This window comes from Eubalaena glacialis, chromosome 14 (genome assembly GCF_028564815.1).
Source record: "Eubalaena glacialis isolate mEubGla1 chromosome 14, mEubGla1.1.hap2.+ XY, whole genome shotgun sequence".
NCBI classification, from domain to species: domain Eukaryota; kingdom Metazoa; phylum Chordata; class Mammalia; order Artiodactyla; family Balaenidae; genus Eubalaena; species Eubalaena glacialis.
Window position 1 is genome coordinate 31306240 of NC_083729.1, and position 15016 is coordinate 31321255.

At 44.3% G+C, this 15016-nt stretch overlaps 1 protein-coding gene across 1 annotated transcript; it reads right to left on the reverse strand.

Moving 5' to 3' along the window:
• Positions 1-5652: 5652 nt before the first annotated feature.
• On the reverse strand, positions 5653-14219 carry LOC133105219 (cytochrome P450 1B1). The gene is made up of 3 exons (XM_061211193.1): positions 13812-14219; positions 12344-13387; positions 5653-9456 (listed from the first exon to the last, which is right to left on the reverse strand). Exons 2-3 carry the CDS (start codon positions 13384-13386, stop codon positions 8868-8870), a joined length of 1632 nt encoding a protein of 543 aa, XP_061067176.1. The 5' UTR covers position 13387; positions 13812-14219; the 3' UTR covers positions 5653-8867.
• Between the last annotated feature and the right edge of the window lie 797 nt (positions 14220-15016).

A 15016-nucleotide genomic window follows, 5' to 3' on the forward strand; every position in this document is an offset into this window, starting at 1 on the left:
CCTCTGTGAGGCAGCGTCAACCTGCCAGGGCCCTGGCACAGCCCAGGAGGACTCAAGGCAGAGGTGGAAGGGACATGGGGAAAGCTTTGTCAACCATGAGTGCTGGAGAAGCATGAGAAGGTTATTGTCATTATTAGTCAGTGCCTTGAGAAGCTGAGGGTATAGACCAGGGTTAGCAAACTTTTCTTGTAAAGGGCCAGAGAGTAAATATTTTCCATTTTGCAGGCCATGTGGTCTCTGTCACAACTGCTCAGCTCTGCCATTGTAACAAGAAAGCCCCATAGATGTTAAGTAAATAAATACATGTGGTTGTGCTCCTACATAACTTTATTTCTGGATACTGAAATCTGAATATCATAAAATGTTCACGTATCACAAAATATCAGTCTTCTGATTTTTGCCAACCATTAAAAAAAAATGTAGAAACCATTCATAGCTCACATAGCTGCGCAAAAACAGGCAGTGGGCCAGATTTGGCCCATGGGCCATAGTTTGCTGATCTCTGCTGTGAACCATGGAAGAGTCGTCTACCAAGATGACCAGTGGCCAACAGAGCCCACTGAGACTATCTGAACAGCATCAGAACACTTAAGAGATACTGAACTTGTAATGGTGGCATTGGAAAGCCACACTAGCTCTCAGCAATTTAAGGTCTTTCTATGAAAATAACTGTGCTCCTCACATGCGTTGTTTCTGCGACCTGCGTTTATTTTGCACTGAGAGTACTGGGTTCTCCAACTATGGGTGAAGGTCAGGTTAATATGAGTCGGCCCCTGTGGGCTCAGGGGAAGGGATACATGAGCCCAGGTGGAGAATCTCAGGTGTCTGAAATTCACATTCAATCATTCATCATCCCTTAATATAACTCTTTAGGTGAAGATGTCAAGCTTTGTCCTACAAGGATAAGCAGCATTAGGAGAAGATTCTCTTTGGATTGGAATTTCCAGACAGAAGGGAATGATTAGAGAAGCAACCATCCAAATTTTGGTAGCCCCACCAGCTTTTCTCAGCTCTGCACAAGCAGAGGATGTCAGGACCAGAAGTCTGTATTTCTGCAGATGTGGGGACTAGTTGTCCCAAAGTGAAGGTGAGTGAGAAGTAAAAGCAGAACTCCAAAGCCATGGAACCATAGCCGTTAATCTCCTTGTTTGGAGTTAACTTTTCCACCAAAATATTACTTGGTACAGGTTCTCTTCTATAGCCATCTTGAGGTGTTGAGTGTGTTGTGCTTCAGAACTGAGGTTATAGACACTTTCCTGTTTCAGACTCACCTCCTCCAAGAAGCTTTCCTTGATTTTCTCCCTTGAACTGGAAAATACAAATCTCTCCCTCCTTTGAATTTCTGCAGCACTTTATCCGTCTCTTCTCAAGGCTCTTGATATGTATCTTCATATTATATTTATCTTCAGACACACTTGCTGAAGGAAGCAAGGTTTCTGAATCTTCCCTGCACAGCTATCACGGTGCCTTACTCAGTGTAGATACTAAATATTGAGTAAAAGTAAAAATCCATTAAGTTGACAAATTGATTCACCTATAGCAGGGCTGTCCAATAGAACTTTCTGCTCTGATGAAAGTGTTTTTCATCTGCACTGTCCACAACAGTAGCCACTAGCCACATGTGGCTACTGAGCTCCAGAAATACGGCTAGTGTAAGTGAGGAACTGAACTTTCAATTTTATTTAATCTTATTTAATTTAAATTTAAATTGCCACACGTGACTAATGGCTACCTTATTGGGTAGCACAGGTCTATAGGACAATAAGTAATTTCTTTTTCTGAGTGGATTATTTAGGCAGTGATCACACCATCTGAATTTAAAATATAGTGCAAATCATTTGTTGGGGCTATTGGGTAGGAAATGCAGCAGGATGATTGGATATTCCACTTGCCAAGCAACATAAAGATGCCCACCCCTGCCACTTGACACCCTGGGAAGTGGCATCTCGTGAAGAGAGACAATAAACCATGAACCATGAATGAAATTAAAAGATTAATTTTATGTTATATTAACAGGAGATAAGTCCTATAAAAAAGAAAAACAGAAGAAGTAGAGCAACGTAAGGGAGTTGAGAGTGCCTGGGGAAGGGGCCAGGCTGAGTATTAAACAGAGAGTTCCAGACAGTCTTTATTAAGATGAAACCTGAGCTCTGACTACAGGGAGGTGATGGGAAGTTTGGGCAAAGAAAGTGAAAAAGGTACTAAACTCTGCAGAGCCAAACGGCAAATCTATATCATGAACTGAACTGCCTGACACGCTGTCACAAAGAAAATGAGCCTGGTGGGGCAATGAGGAAGGAGAACAGTTTTTTTTGTTGTTGGTTTATATTAACCAAGCTTCCATAGCAGTTTCCAGAACCATCTCTTGAAGTTAGGAATTAAAACTAAGTGGCAGACAGGCTCACCCTGCTTTTTACTGCAATAAGTTTCTGGAAACCACATTGGAAAACACGACAGTGAAAATTCAGCCTTATTCTCTCACCTCTTTATCCAGCCTGTGTTTCCCCACTTTCTCCCTCAATGTCCATGCCAAGTGCTAGGAAAGCGAAGTGCCAACTGGATCTGCTTGGGGGCTGTGGGAACTGCAGAGGCTTAAATTGAAAGGGTGATTGCTGGGAAGGGCAGTGGAAGACCCCAGGTGCCTACTGAAGGCGAGCAGCAGTGAAATGTGAACGGGGGGCGGGGAGACCACAACAAAGAGTAGCGCCCGCTCGCCACAACGAGAGAAAGCACGCGCGCAGCAGCAAAGACCCAACGCAGCCAAAACCCAACGCAGCCAAAAATAAATAAAATTAAAAAAAAAAAATGTATACAAAACAATCCTACACATTTCGTTGGAACGCATACAAATAAAAGTACACATTAGGCAGTATTGAGATGGAGAGGGAAAGAAACAAAAGTAGGCAAATAGTAATAAAAGCAGAATTAAAAATCTTTTAAAGAAGCTGGAAGATTTTTCAGGCTGGTGGAGCGACTCCGAACCCCTGACCTGCAGGGCTCTCGGGGGCTGTTAGGTGTGTGCTGGAATATTGCATAATCTGTGTAATAGTGTGTGGTTTATCTAACACAATATATTTAGTTAGTTAGCTTATGTAGCCTTTCTATCACCTAAAGGGATCTCAAGCGGTCCGAAACCAGTTCCAGCAGCTCCAGTCACACTGTTTTCAAAGGTAGGCTTCCCGTCAACACACCTGTCTCATTCATGCCTTGGTTTTGCGCACTCTCTCTCTCTGGCCAGAGAGTATCCTATTTAATCCTATTCAAGGTCTCTGAGAGCAGGAAAGGTTCTGATTAGTCACATGAGCCAATATCCAGTGTGGTGCACTCCTCCACTCCTATCAGAGAGAGTTCTCAAATCAGGCATCTGGTCCAACCTATGGATGGCCTTCAGGCAAAAATTCCTGGTGCACAGATTATGGGAGAGAAATTTTAATATTATAAAACAAAGCATGACACACACCCCCTTCTTTTTTTCTTGCTTGAGGATGCTTCTCTCAGAAGGAAGGAGTATTGTGAGACTTCCTGGCACTTCACACTGTCATTGTGGCATGTGGCCGAGACAAAGAAGGGGCACTGTTGGGGAAACTCCAGGGATCACAGGGGCTGAAAAACAGACGGACTAGCCTGTATACCCAAACATGGGCAGGTTGGTAAGTGACAAGCTCTCTAGTCCAAAGACAGCAGGCTTTGCAGTCAGTTCATCTCCAGGGAACATCCAGACACTGACACTTTTCAACGTAGAATTTTGGCCCGTGACATTACTGCCTCCCTCACAGGACTGTTGCGTGATGATGCATCCACGTGCTTAGCAGGGTGATGAAACATAGTATTAGTTTAAAACATATCTGAGTTTCATTTCTTCCCCTCGTACTTGGCCCCTGTTGAAAAGTGTTACTGAAGACCACATAGCCTGTGTGTGAGTGAATAAAGGAGCTACAAACAAATCTGTTGTTTACCCATAGCTTGCTCCTACCTGTTTAAGCTAGATTATTTTCCTCCCATCTTTCCCATTAAAAATAATTGCTTCCAAATATATTTGGATATATTAATTTCTTTTCTTTCTCCTCCCTTCTCCGAGAATTATAACTAATAGATCAAAACGAGAGCAGACAGTATGTGAGTCACTAAACCAAAGTAAGGGCAAGTTAACAGCCAAAATTTCTGTAGCACTTGTGCAGGAAAACTGACTGATTTTGAGGTTATAGAAACAATCTCTATGAGTTTGCAACACTCACGCCTGTTTTATGTCCAAAGCTGCTTTCATGCCCCACCCTGCATTCTAGTCTTATATTCTACCAGATTGATTGGGTGGAATTCAACTCTGCTTGACATTTTTGCAAACACCTGACCCCAATTACAATTTTGTTAAAAAATATTTTTCCTACGAAAATATTTATTTCACTCATCCTGAACCTTTATGACCATTTCCAAGATCCTAAGTTAGTACATCTGGAAAACAAGTGAGTATTCTCTTAAACCAATTCCTAACTATACCTTTCGGCTTCCAAAATGATGTTCTCAAGTCAAAGGATCAATGACATTGTGTGCAATTATACTTTACAATTACTGTTCCTGATTTCACAATAATGAGAGCTAAACTCTGGAAGAAATAAGGGGCAGCCCCAAATTACTGCATGGCCCTGCCATCTGTGAGCGTGGGGCAGTGAAAGCTTGGGAGTGCCAGCAGGGGCTCTGGGAAGTCAAGTCTTTTACCAGGTTAAAAAAGTCAGCAGAAAAATATTTCCACATAGTATATTAAAGAATACTCTCATCCATTCTATTTTATTGGACATTAATGGCACTTATTAATTAAGGCACATGTCCCTTACAAAATAAATGAATGAATGTTTACCAACCAAATTAAAAACAAAAGCTTTCCTGTCAAAAGAAAAAACACGAATGAATGAAATACTCAAGGAAAAGGACCGGTGTGCTGCTGAGGGGGAAAAATATGTCCTGCATTTTTTAGATGAAGCAGAAATATAAGGTCAGAATCTTAACATCTCAATCTATTCAGTCTCTCAAAATTAGAAATTAATTGCCACTTTGCCAGGTGTTTGCCATTGAAATTTAACTTCTGAGTTGCTTCTTATAAATTCAAAAATGTTACCACTTATATGTGGAATCTAAAAAATAAAACAAGTGAATGTATATAACAAAACAGAAACAGACTCACAGACATAGAGAACAAACTAGTGGTTACCAGTGGGGAGAAGGAAGGGGGGGAAGGGGAACATAGGGGTTGGGGATTAAGAGATACAAACTACTGTGTATAAAATAAATAAGGTACAGGATATATTGTACAACACAGGGAATATAGCTATTATTTTGTAATAACTTGAAATGGAGCATAATCTATAAAAATATTGAATCTATGTACTATGCTGTACACCTAAAACTCATATAATATTGTAAGTCAACTGTATTTCAATTTTAAAAAATAAGGAGAGATCAAGAATTTGGTAGGAGACTGGATGTTGAAAGCCTATTTAAAAGAAAAAGGCAAGCTGCCTAAAATGTAGCATGGCCAAAGAAAATACTTACAATGCAACATTTTAAGCCAAGCACTTATAAATAGTAGTTGAAATAAATAAGTACATTAGACTGTATTTGCTATAACATAAAGTAAAACTTCCTAACAAGATTATGAAAGTGATTTTTATTATTTTGGTAATGGTGTCCTATTACAGGTAATTACAAGTATAGAATTTTTTAAATTTGGTATATCAAACAGTAAAAGCCACATATTAATGCTGTGTCCCCCAAATCTATTTCGGTTACAACTATGTATTACAGTTGCTATGTACAGATGGAAAGCATACGTGATAAAATACAAAAACAAGAAAAGGTTAAATAAGAAGTTATCCTTGAATTATAAACATCTACTAAAGTATACCTTTGTATTACACAGTTGTGTCATAGCTAAAAAACATACAAATTAATACATAATGTTGTGCCACTATTTGATCTAATATAGATGTGATATGAAAATATTAAGGCCATAATAGCATTTCACAGGTAAAGGCTAAGTTCTGAGACATGAAAGCTTTTAGATAATCCACAAAACAAACCTGAGACATCGTCCTCTTGTTTTGGAAAAAAAGCAGTTTCCTTACAAAGTCAAAGCTTTAATATATAAATGAAGCATTTAATAAACAATATACTTTAACTATTGTAATAACCTGGAGTAGATGTTCTGACTAAAATGGTGACCAGCAAATACATTCTTTCTCTGGCAGAAATACAATTAGATTTTCTGATCAAGCTAGTAACCTGATTACGGTAGCCCCCAAATTTGGTTATTTTTATGTGTTCGTTTTTGGTTTTGCTTTCCTTCCTTTAACTGGGTTACAAACATATTAAATAAACCAGGAAATCTCCCACCTTACTTTCTTCTACCTCAGCCCACTGCCGAAAGTGCCAGATGAACCAAGCCTACGGACATAAAAACCGGCTACAGGACATCTGGACCCGGTTGACTTAAGCAGGCATCCAGATTGGTACATGATCGCTTTTGCTGCCACACATCTCTCAGAGTAAGCAGGCTAGGGCAGCCCCAAATTATTGTCTCAGCCCTGCAGGGGGTGGGGTGCAGGGAAGGGTGGGTAACAATGTTTTGGAATGGCCAGTACCCCCCAAAGTGAAATGTATTGGGTAAGCCTGATTTCTACAGTTGACTTCAGTGCCTTTAAAAATACTGGCACAGTGTTTTCATATTCAAGAGGTACAGCTGTGAGATTTTATTAATTAAAATTATATAAAATTTTTATTAATAAAAATTCCAAATTATAAAATAGAGTTGCTATGTTGTAGATTTTTAAAAATCTATTTGGGATTCAACACTGGCACGTGGAACATCTTTCCTCTAAATATTCATACTGCAAACTAATTAATTTTGAAGGAGTAGGAGAATGTCTAACCATCTTTCTTCCTTTTCTTTTTTTTTCCACTCCTTTCTCTTACCAGACCCCACAACCATCATACACTCCTCCCTCTATAATTTTGATAAAAAGTTTCCTAAAAGCTTCATGAAATGTAACAAGCAGTAAGCTTTTAGGACACTGCACAACTTCTTTTGGACGTCTGCGAGCAAAAAACTTAAAACCCCAAACTTCACTTTGTACATTGTCAATATTCCATCACTTTTTAAAAAAGGTTTTCAGGTTATTTACACAAACTGAACATATATATTTTGTTCAAGCTTTATGTTTTCACAGTTACCAAAGTGACTTCTCGCTGGGTTGGCCATCTTAAATAGCACAACTGATCTGACTGGCTCCACTGAAATGCCATGCAATCCTCCAAACAACTTCCCAAGACTGATTCTGACTTTCCAAAACACAAACACCAATGCTATTTTTTGAAAAAATCATTTAAAAGAGAAACTAGGTCCATTATAATGGGAATTTTCCCCCTTGTTATTTAATAAAGAACATCCAGATAATTCATTGCATTTTTTCATTATTCCCCAGGCAGACACAGCTTCGATCTCTCTGCCTTCCACAGGCTAATGGTCAGATTTCCAGTAACTTCCTAGAACTCAATAATCAGAATGGCTTTAAAATAAAATTAAAATTTAAGCATGTCAAGAGTTTGGAATTAAAACATATTAACTAGATCAATTTCAAAAAAAGATTCTGTATGGTGAATATAATTTTAATAAGCATGTTGTAAAGTGATGAGGAACACATCTTGCAGATCTAATTTTTCATTCAAATTTTGGATGAGAGAAGAGACTTTGCTTCAACTTGGTTTCCATGATGTCAAAAACAGTTGATTTAATCAAGTTCATACCATGTATTTGAACCAAAATTGGTTAAATTAGTTGTACTTTTCTATTTGCTATGACGTTATAAAAGACACTTTTCAACCCTTTCTTGACCAAAATAATTAATACTAACTGTTTAATAATAAAATAACTAATACATATTGCTTCTGAATAATTATGTAATATATGTACCCATATTGAAAACTACTTGGTGACTTTTTAACCTATGAGATTTACTGAAGTCAGTACACTACAATCACACAACTTAAAGCTTAGCTAAGCTGGTAAATTTTTTTTTCTCATGATTGAAATTCTGTACTTCAGCAACCAAGAGCGGTATGACTTCAGCTTGGAATTTTTTACAATTTAACAATTTACACTTTAAAATTCATGAAATCACTGAAACCCACTAAATCAACTGCTATTAATTTCTTTCCAAGCAAATAACTTTATGACTCATCCAGAAAAGTAACAGGAAGCACATCAGTTGGCAAAAAGATAAATCCATCCACAGATATTAGAGCCTAACTAAGCTATTTTATTGAAAAGGTGAGAAGGGAATTTCTGGTCTTTACTTTTTCCCTTATCACCCCAAATCACATGTCTTACACTGAAATTATTTGCCTTTGCATATTCAACAATATTTCCTGAAACTTTGCTTAATACGGTTTTCTATGGAGCAGACTTCAGCACACAGAACATCAATCTTGGATCCCACCCGACAAGGCATGGTTACTAAAATGCTTCTTTATTAGGTAGTTCTGTATATATGCACATGTGTGTTTTAACTCCAAAGAATGCTCCCTCAAGAAATTATTATTACCAACATTCAATATATGTATAAAAATTCTTTGGGTCCTTTAATTCTTTGACTCAAAATATCTCCTGGAGCTCCTACACAGCCCACTGCTCATGAGGTGCCGTTCTGAGGACATGTGTGCAAAGCACATCATCTGCGGGTCAGTTGGTTTATGCTCACTTTAGAGGCTAATTGAGAAAGTGGCATGGAGGAGCTAGGAAAAAAAAAACAAAACCTTAATTTTACTCTCCATCCCCCAAGACTTGTGTACCTATAAAATTTCTGCTTGCCTCTGGCTTCTCACTGGCAGTCTTCCTCAGCTTGTAACTTTTGGACAGCACTATCAAGGAGCTCCATGGACTCTCTGAGAGTGACATTGATTTTAAATGACTTGGGTTTAATGGTCAGGCCGTAATTAAAATCCATTTTCGAAGGCTCGTCTGGATTGGCCCTGAAATTGCACTCATGAGCCAGGATGGAGATGAAGAGAAACAGCTGCATCTTGGAAAGCTCTTCCCCGATGCACCGCCGTTTGCCCACTGAAAAAATCATCACACTGCTGGCCAGGTCCTTGTTGATGAAGCCATCCTTGTCCAAAAATCGGGCTGGATCAAAGTCTTCTGGGTTAGACCATTTCACTGGGTCATGATTCACGGACCACTGGTTAACAAAAACCACCGTGTCCTTGGGGATGTGGTAGCCCAAGACAGAAGCGTTGGCCGTGGTGGCGTGAGGAATGGTGACGGGCACAAAGCTGGAGAAGCGCATGGCTTCATAAAGAAAGGCCATGACATAGGGCAGGTGGGGTTGGTCGTCCAGGCAGGGCAGCCGGTCCCTACCCACCACTTGATCCAGTTCTGCCTGTACCCGAGCCTGCACTTCCGGATACCTGTTTCGTTTTTAATGCAGAGAGAGAAAATAAGTCAGGAACACTAATTCTTCTTTCATCTAGAAAGCCCATTACAATTTATTTTAATACCACTGTTCTTTAAACTGGCTATCTGAATCAGAAACTGAATGAAGATTTCCAGCAAAAAAAAAAAAAAAAAATCTAAAATGGTTTCCTAATTTATCACTGCATTACAAGATGGAATTTAACAGTTATATTTCCTGTAATAAGTCTCCCATGGCTCAAGATCTTTTTCCCATCATAAGTCAAAAAAAGGTCTAAGTTTTCTCAGCCTGAAAAAGCACAACAATGGATAAGGTCGACTTCTCCATTGGGCACAGCAGGGACAGTGCCTAGGACCCACAGTACTTTTGAGGGACTCATGAAAATTCATTTCTTTTAAAATCAGAAGAAAATAAACTTTTAGGTCAATGAAAATGTTTCAATATATAATTTTAATATATTAAGCTTTATACCAATGTAGTCATAAAATTTAATTTAAAAAATTTTTATTGAGTAAGATGTCTACAAAGGCAAAAGCACCGGGGTCCACAAAAATTAAAATGCAACCCTCAAAGTGAGTTCTTCTTTTCTCCTCATCTCCCTAGACAATTCCAGCAGACACACTGTTCTCATTTTATACAAAGATAATTGGTATCCTGAGAGATAAAGCTGCACAACTTCTAAATTTAAAAGCAAATCCCCAATGTTCATGAGATTACCATACAGATTGTAATACTTATTCACTGTTGCCGATAAAACCAGTACAATCCTTTTGGAAAACAAAGCAAGATCTATAAGGGTAACTCCTCCCCACCCTTTTAAAACCCAGTGATCTAGAAATGTATTTTCAGGAAATAACTTAGCAGGTACAAAAACATAACCACAATAGCTGAAATTTTAAAAATGCAATCAACATTAAAACAGAAGAAATGACTGTATATAACAATCCGTTACTATGGCAAAATGTTATGTAGCCATAAAAAATTACTAAAATAAAGTTTAAAAAACAGGGAAATGTCCACTACAGTAAGTGGAAATGTCAGAAGTCAAAAAATTTGTAAATAATTCTTGTGACTCTGAAAAAAAATTAAGCACACATGTGGTGAAATTATGGGTGATTTAAAAAATTGCTTCTTTAGCTTCATACTTCAGGGGTCTGCAAACTTTTTCATAAAGGACCAGATAGTATATATTTTAGGATTTGCGGATCAAACCCACTGCCTCCCAACTATCCAACTCTGCCTTGTGCTGTAGTGTGAAAGCGGCCATAGACCATACATGAATGAATGGGCATAGCTGTATTTCCATAAGACTTACATACAAAAACAGGTAATGTACTTTGTCAACCCCTGTCGTATTTTTTCAGTAAAAAGAAGAAAAAAGGACTCATCAGCTATACCGAATTGAAAGTGATCCCAAAATTGTTTTACTTCTTTTTGCTGCCCAATTGGAGTACCTGGAGAACGATTTACAATTCGGTTTCTAGTGAAAAAAAGAAGAGAAAAAAAGAAAGGCTGTTTCAAAAGATAACATGCTTTTCTGGGGATGCAAAGGACTTATTGATCCCATTCTGGAATTGTCTTCTTCCTGACCTGTTATTATTGACTTCTCTTTATTCGATTTCTGCCCCTCCCCCATATGTGTTTCCATGATATTAATACTGAAAAGTGATTTTAAATATAACAAAAATTAAAAAGAAAGAAAGAAAAAGAAAAAGGATTTGTGAAAAGCAGTTGTACATTACATAAGGAAATATAGGATTCTAATGCAGTGGATTCTAACAACAAAAGAAGTTGTTTTTAACCTTCCAGTTTCTAGGGGGCCAGCAAATTCAGCTTCTCCTATCGCTTACCTGTGCGCCAAGAAATTGCACAACCAGGATTTCTGGTCTCTCAAGGCAATCAAGAGTTGCCTTGAATGAGACATTTGCCCCTGGGGTAAGGTTGCCAGATAAAATACAGGCTGCCCAGTTAGACGTGAATTTCAGATAAACAACGGCTAATCTTTTAATATAACTATGTTCTATGTAAAATTTACTTTTTATTTGCTCAATCTTGGGGATACCGGGGACCTGTTTAATTCGTGCGTGTACAAATTTAGCAGAGGTCCGCGACTGGGGTCCAACTAACCGAGCCGAGCCCAAGGATCCTAGAGGGCTGCAGGTGCCTCCCGCATACCCAGTTTGCCTTTCTAGATGCCGCTCTGCGTTCGGTAAAGTTACTGCTTCTCCCATTCTTTACACTGACACTTCTGGCGCGGCGGTTTTAGAAACCTAGCGCAATCCGCTGGTTTCTGGCCGCTTTCCTAAAGTTTCGGATTAGCCGTCCGTGAGGCCCGACCGCCAATCGCTACCTTTGCCGGGGTACAAAGCCCTGACGAGCGGTTGGCTTTTGGCTCCAGGGCCGGGCGGCTTCCGATCCGCGCTGAAGACTGGCCGAGCCGATTAGGCTGCTGTGTTTATTTAACTTTTTTTTTTTTTTTTTTCTACTGCGCTGCCCTTTCCTTCGGAACCGTTCCAAATTTGCTTCTCCTGTGCCAGTGCGGGAGATAGGGGATGATCAGCGGGCACTTAAAAAAAATCTTGCTTTTCCAAGGGGTTTCACACAAATTTGTCCCCACTCGGAGCGGGTAGCGACAAGATCAGGGATGCGAAGCCATCCGGGCGCCGCTGGGTGGGGCGGGCGTGCGCGCCCATCTCGGCCAGCACCGTGCTTTCCTGAGTCGCGCTTTCCGGAAGCGGTCTCAGATTTGGGAGGTTGGGACCTTGAGCGAAACCCCAAACCCTCCCTGCGCGCTAGTCGCGCGACCTCAGCATATTCTAATTCCACTCTGCCTTTTACAGAGGAGGGGAGGAAGGCAATCCCAAGCCTCCTGGAGGCTTTACCTGGTGAAGAGGACGAGCAGCCACTGCAGCGCGGTGGAGAGAGTATCCTGGCTGGCGCCGAAGATGTCTGTGACGGTGGCCGGCACGTACTCTTCCTCCAGCCGCGCGCCGCCGTCGCCAGAGCCCGCGGCAGCTTCCTTTGCCGCCGAGAGGATGAAGGCGTCCATCATGTCGCGGGGGGCGGCCCCGGGCCGAAGGCTTGCACGGTGCCTCAGGAATTTGTCTAGGACGAAGTTGCTGAAGTTGCGATTGAGCGTCTCGAATTCACGGAAGGCAGTGCGCACGGGGTTGGGGAAGCGCTGCAGCCAGGGCAGCACGTCCACCAGGCTGCCCGCGCCCACCGTGCGCCCGAACTCCTCGTTGTGGCTGAGCAGCTCTCGGAACTCGGCGTCGTCGTGGCTGTAGCGGCAGCCGAAGCAGACGGCGCTCATGACGTTGGCCACGGCCACCACGGTCAGCGGCCGCGGGTCGAGAAAGGCGCCGCCCGCGCTGCCGCGCACCAGCAGCTCCACCAACTCCCGCGCCTCGCCCAGCACGTGGCCCTCGAGCACCCGGCGGCCGCGCGGCTGGCGCGTGGAGAAGGCTCGCATCGTGCTGTGCGCCGCGCGCCGCTGCGCCTTCCAGCTCTCCGAATACTGGCCGAAAGCCAGGCTGCGGCCACCAGACACCACGCGGAAAGAGGCGAAGGGCGGCCGGTCGGCGAACGCGGCGCCCTGCTGCACCAGGGCCTGGCGGATGGCGCGCTCGCCGTTCAGCACCACCACCCGGCAGCTGCCCAGGCGGATCTGGAAGACGTCGCCGTAGCGCCGCGCCAGGCGTGCGAACGAGACGTGAGGCGCCGGGCCCATTGACGCCGCATTTCCGATCAGCGGCCAAGCGAAGGGACCCGGGGGCGCGGACCCCGGCTGCCGCCGCCGCTGCCTCAACAGCCACTGGCCCACGTGCACCGCGGCCAGCACCGAGAGCAGCAACAGGAGCATGGTCTGCTGGGCCGACAGAGGGATAGGCGGCAGATGCTCGTCCGGGCTGAGGCTGGTGGCCATGCTGGGGAGAGAAGGGCGAAGGCGTGACACTCAGGTAGGCAGAGAAAGGAGCGGGCGCCCTACGCCCCTACCCCCGGCCTCGGGCTACCGTGCACTATTGGGTAGGGAGGGGGTCGTGCGTAGGTCAGGTCAGGGCTAGCTCACTGGAGAAGCCGCTGAAGACGCCTCTTGCCATCCCAAACCCATTCCCCAAAAGCGAAGGGAAGGGTCGTGTTTCTACCTCTCTGTGACCCAGACTCCCCCCGACCCCGCCCCAGCCGCGTAACGGTTCCTGCAATTCAAGGGCAACACGGCGGGCATCAAGGCTGTGGCGCTCAGTTCCCTCTAAGTGCCTACCACCCCGGCCCCTGCGCCCCCCGTCACCCCTGATCTGCGAGAACCCATCACAAGAGGCCGCAGGAAGGCGGCTCCGCCGACAGACTGACCTGCAAGGCGGCGCGGTTTCCAGCAGCGCCAGACGGCCGGCTCCGAGGACGGATTGGGGCCTTTGTGGGATTCAAGACCGCAACCTAAGTGTCTCCAGGAAGTCGGAGGCCCGCCCTGGACACCTGTTGCCAGGTCTGGGAACTTTAGCGCCCACTCTGGAGTCTCTAGGCGTCGTCAGAGCCAGAGGCGCTTGGATTGGGATGGGGGCGGAGAAAGGTGCCTTCTTTGCAGAGCCCCGCTGCACCTGGGCCTCGGCAAAGTCAGGGTTTTCTCAGTGCGTGGGGATTGCGACTGCGGGTCGATGAATAGAGTCAATTCCCAGCCCCCACGCCCCCCGCACGGCTCTGACAGCTGGCGTCGCACAGGCGTGGCCCGTTTGCACAGTCACTCGGGAGAGTCAAAACGCGCCATCCCGCTTCTCTCTTTTTTAAGGTCTGTGTGGGGGAGGAGGCAGCGGGACCTGACGGGGGCGGGGCTTGCGGGGGGCGGGGCGCGCCGGGACAGTCCAAGCCTCTCGGACTCCAGCTTGGGTCGCCGCGCGCGCGGGTGGTCACGCGAGGCGGCCCCGGAGCGCCCCGACGGCCTTGGCGCAGTAGCTGGCGGCTTTCCTGGAAGCAGCGGTGTGAACTTTTCGTTTGCCCAAAAACCACTCTTCCTCGCAGTCACCCCCGATCGAGGCCGCACAGTTTCCCTGGGACACAACCTGAGTACCTCCCTGCGCTCTCGGTGGGATCGCCTCCACGCCCCGAGCGTACGACCTCCCTTCCCTCCGTGGCTTGAGCGTCCTTCCCCCAGAGAAAACCGCTCGAGATCCTTGGGCGCCAGAACCTGGAAAGGAAACCTGTCAGTTTGGAAAAGAAATTTCGGTTGTGGTAGCGGTTTGCCTTACTGCATCCCGAATTGTTTTATTTTTATTTTAACGTTCTCGCAAGCAAATCGGCCGGTCATGTCAGGCCCTTTGGCGAGCAAAGTTCTCCTTCCACCTTGCGCGGCGAGATCGAGAATCCCTGAAGGACGCCGCTCCCCCGCCCCGGGGCCCAGAGTGTCCTTGGCACACAAAGGCCAGCCAGCGCTGGCGCACCGCAGCTGGCCCCGAGGTTTCCCGCGTAGAAACTCCTCCAGGTGGCGCCGCCCACTGGAGAGCGCGGGGCAACGCTGGCCGCGTCCGAGGCCCTGGCGCCCGGCCCGGGAGCCAAGCTGGGAC

Excerpts from the sequence above, each read along its gene's own strand:
- LOC133105219 (XM_061211193.1), bottom strand. The coding sequence starts at position 13,386 with ATGGCCACCAGCCTCAGCCCGGACGAGCATCTGCCGCCTATCCCTCTG. Across the intron at positions 9,457-12,343 it reads CTGCTCGTCCTCTTCACCAG|GTATCCGGAAGTGCAGGCTC; the intron begins GTAAAGCCTCCA and ends AAAACGAAACAG.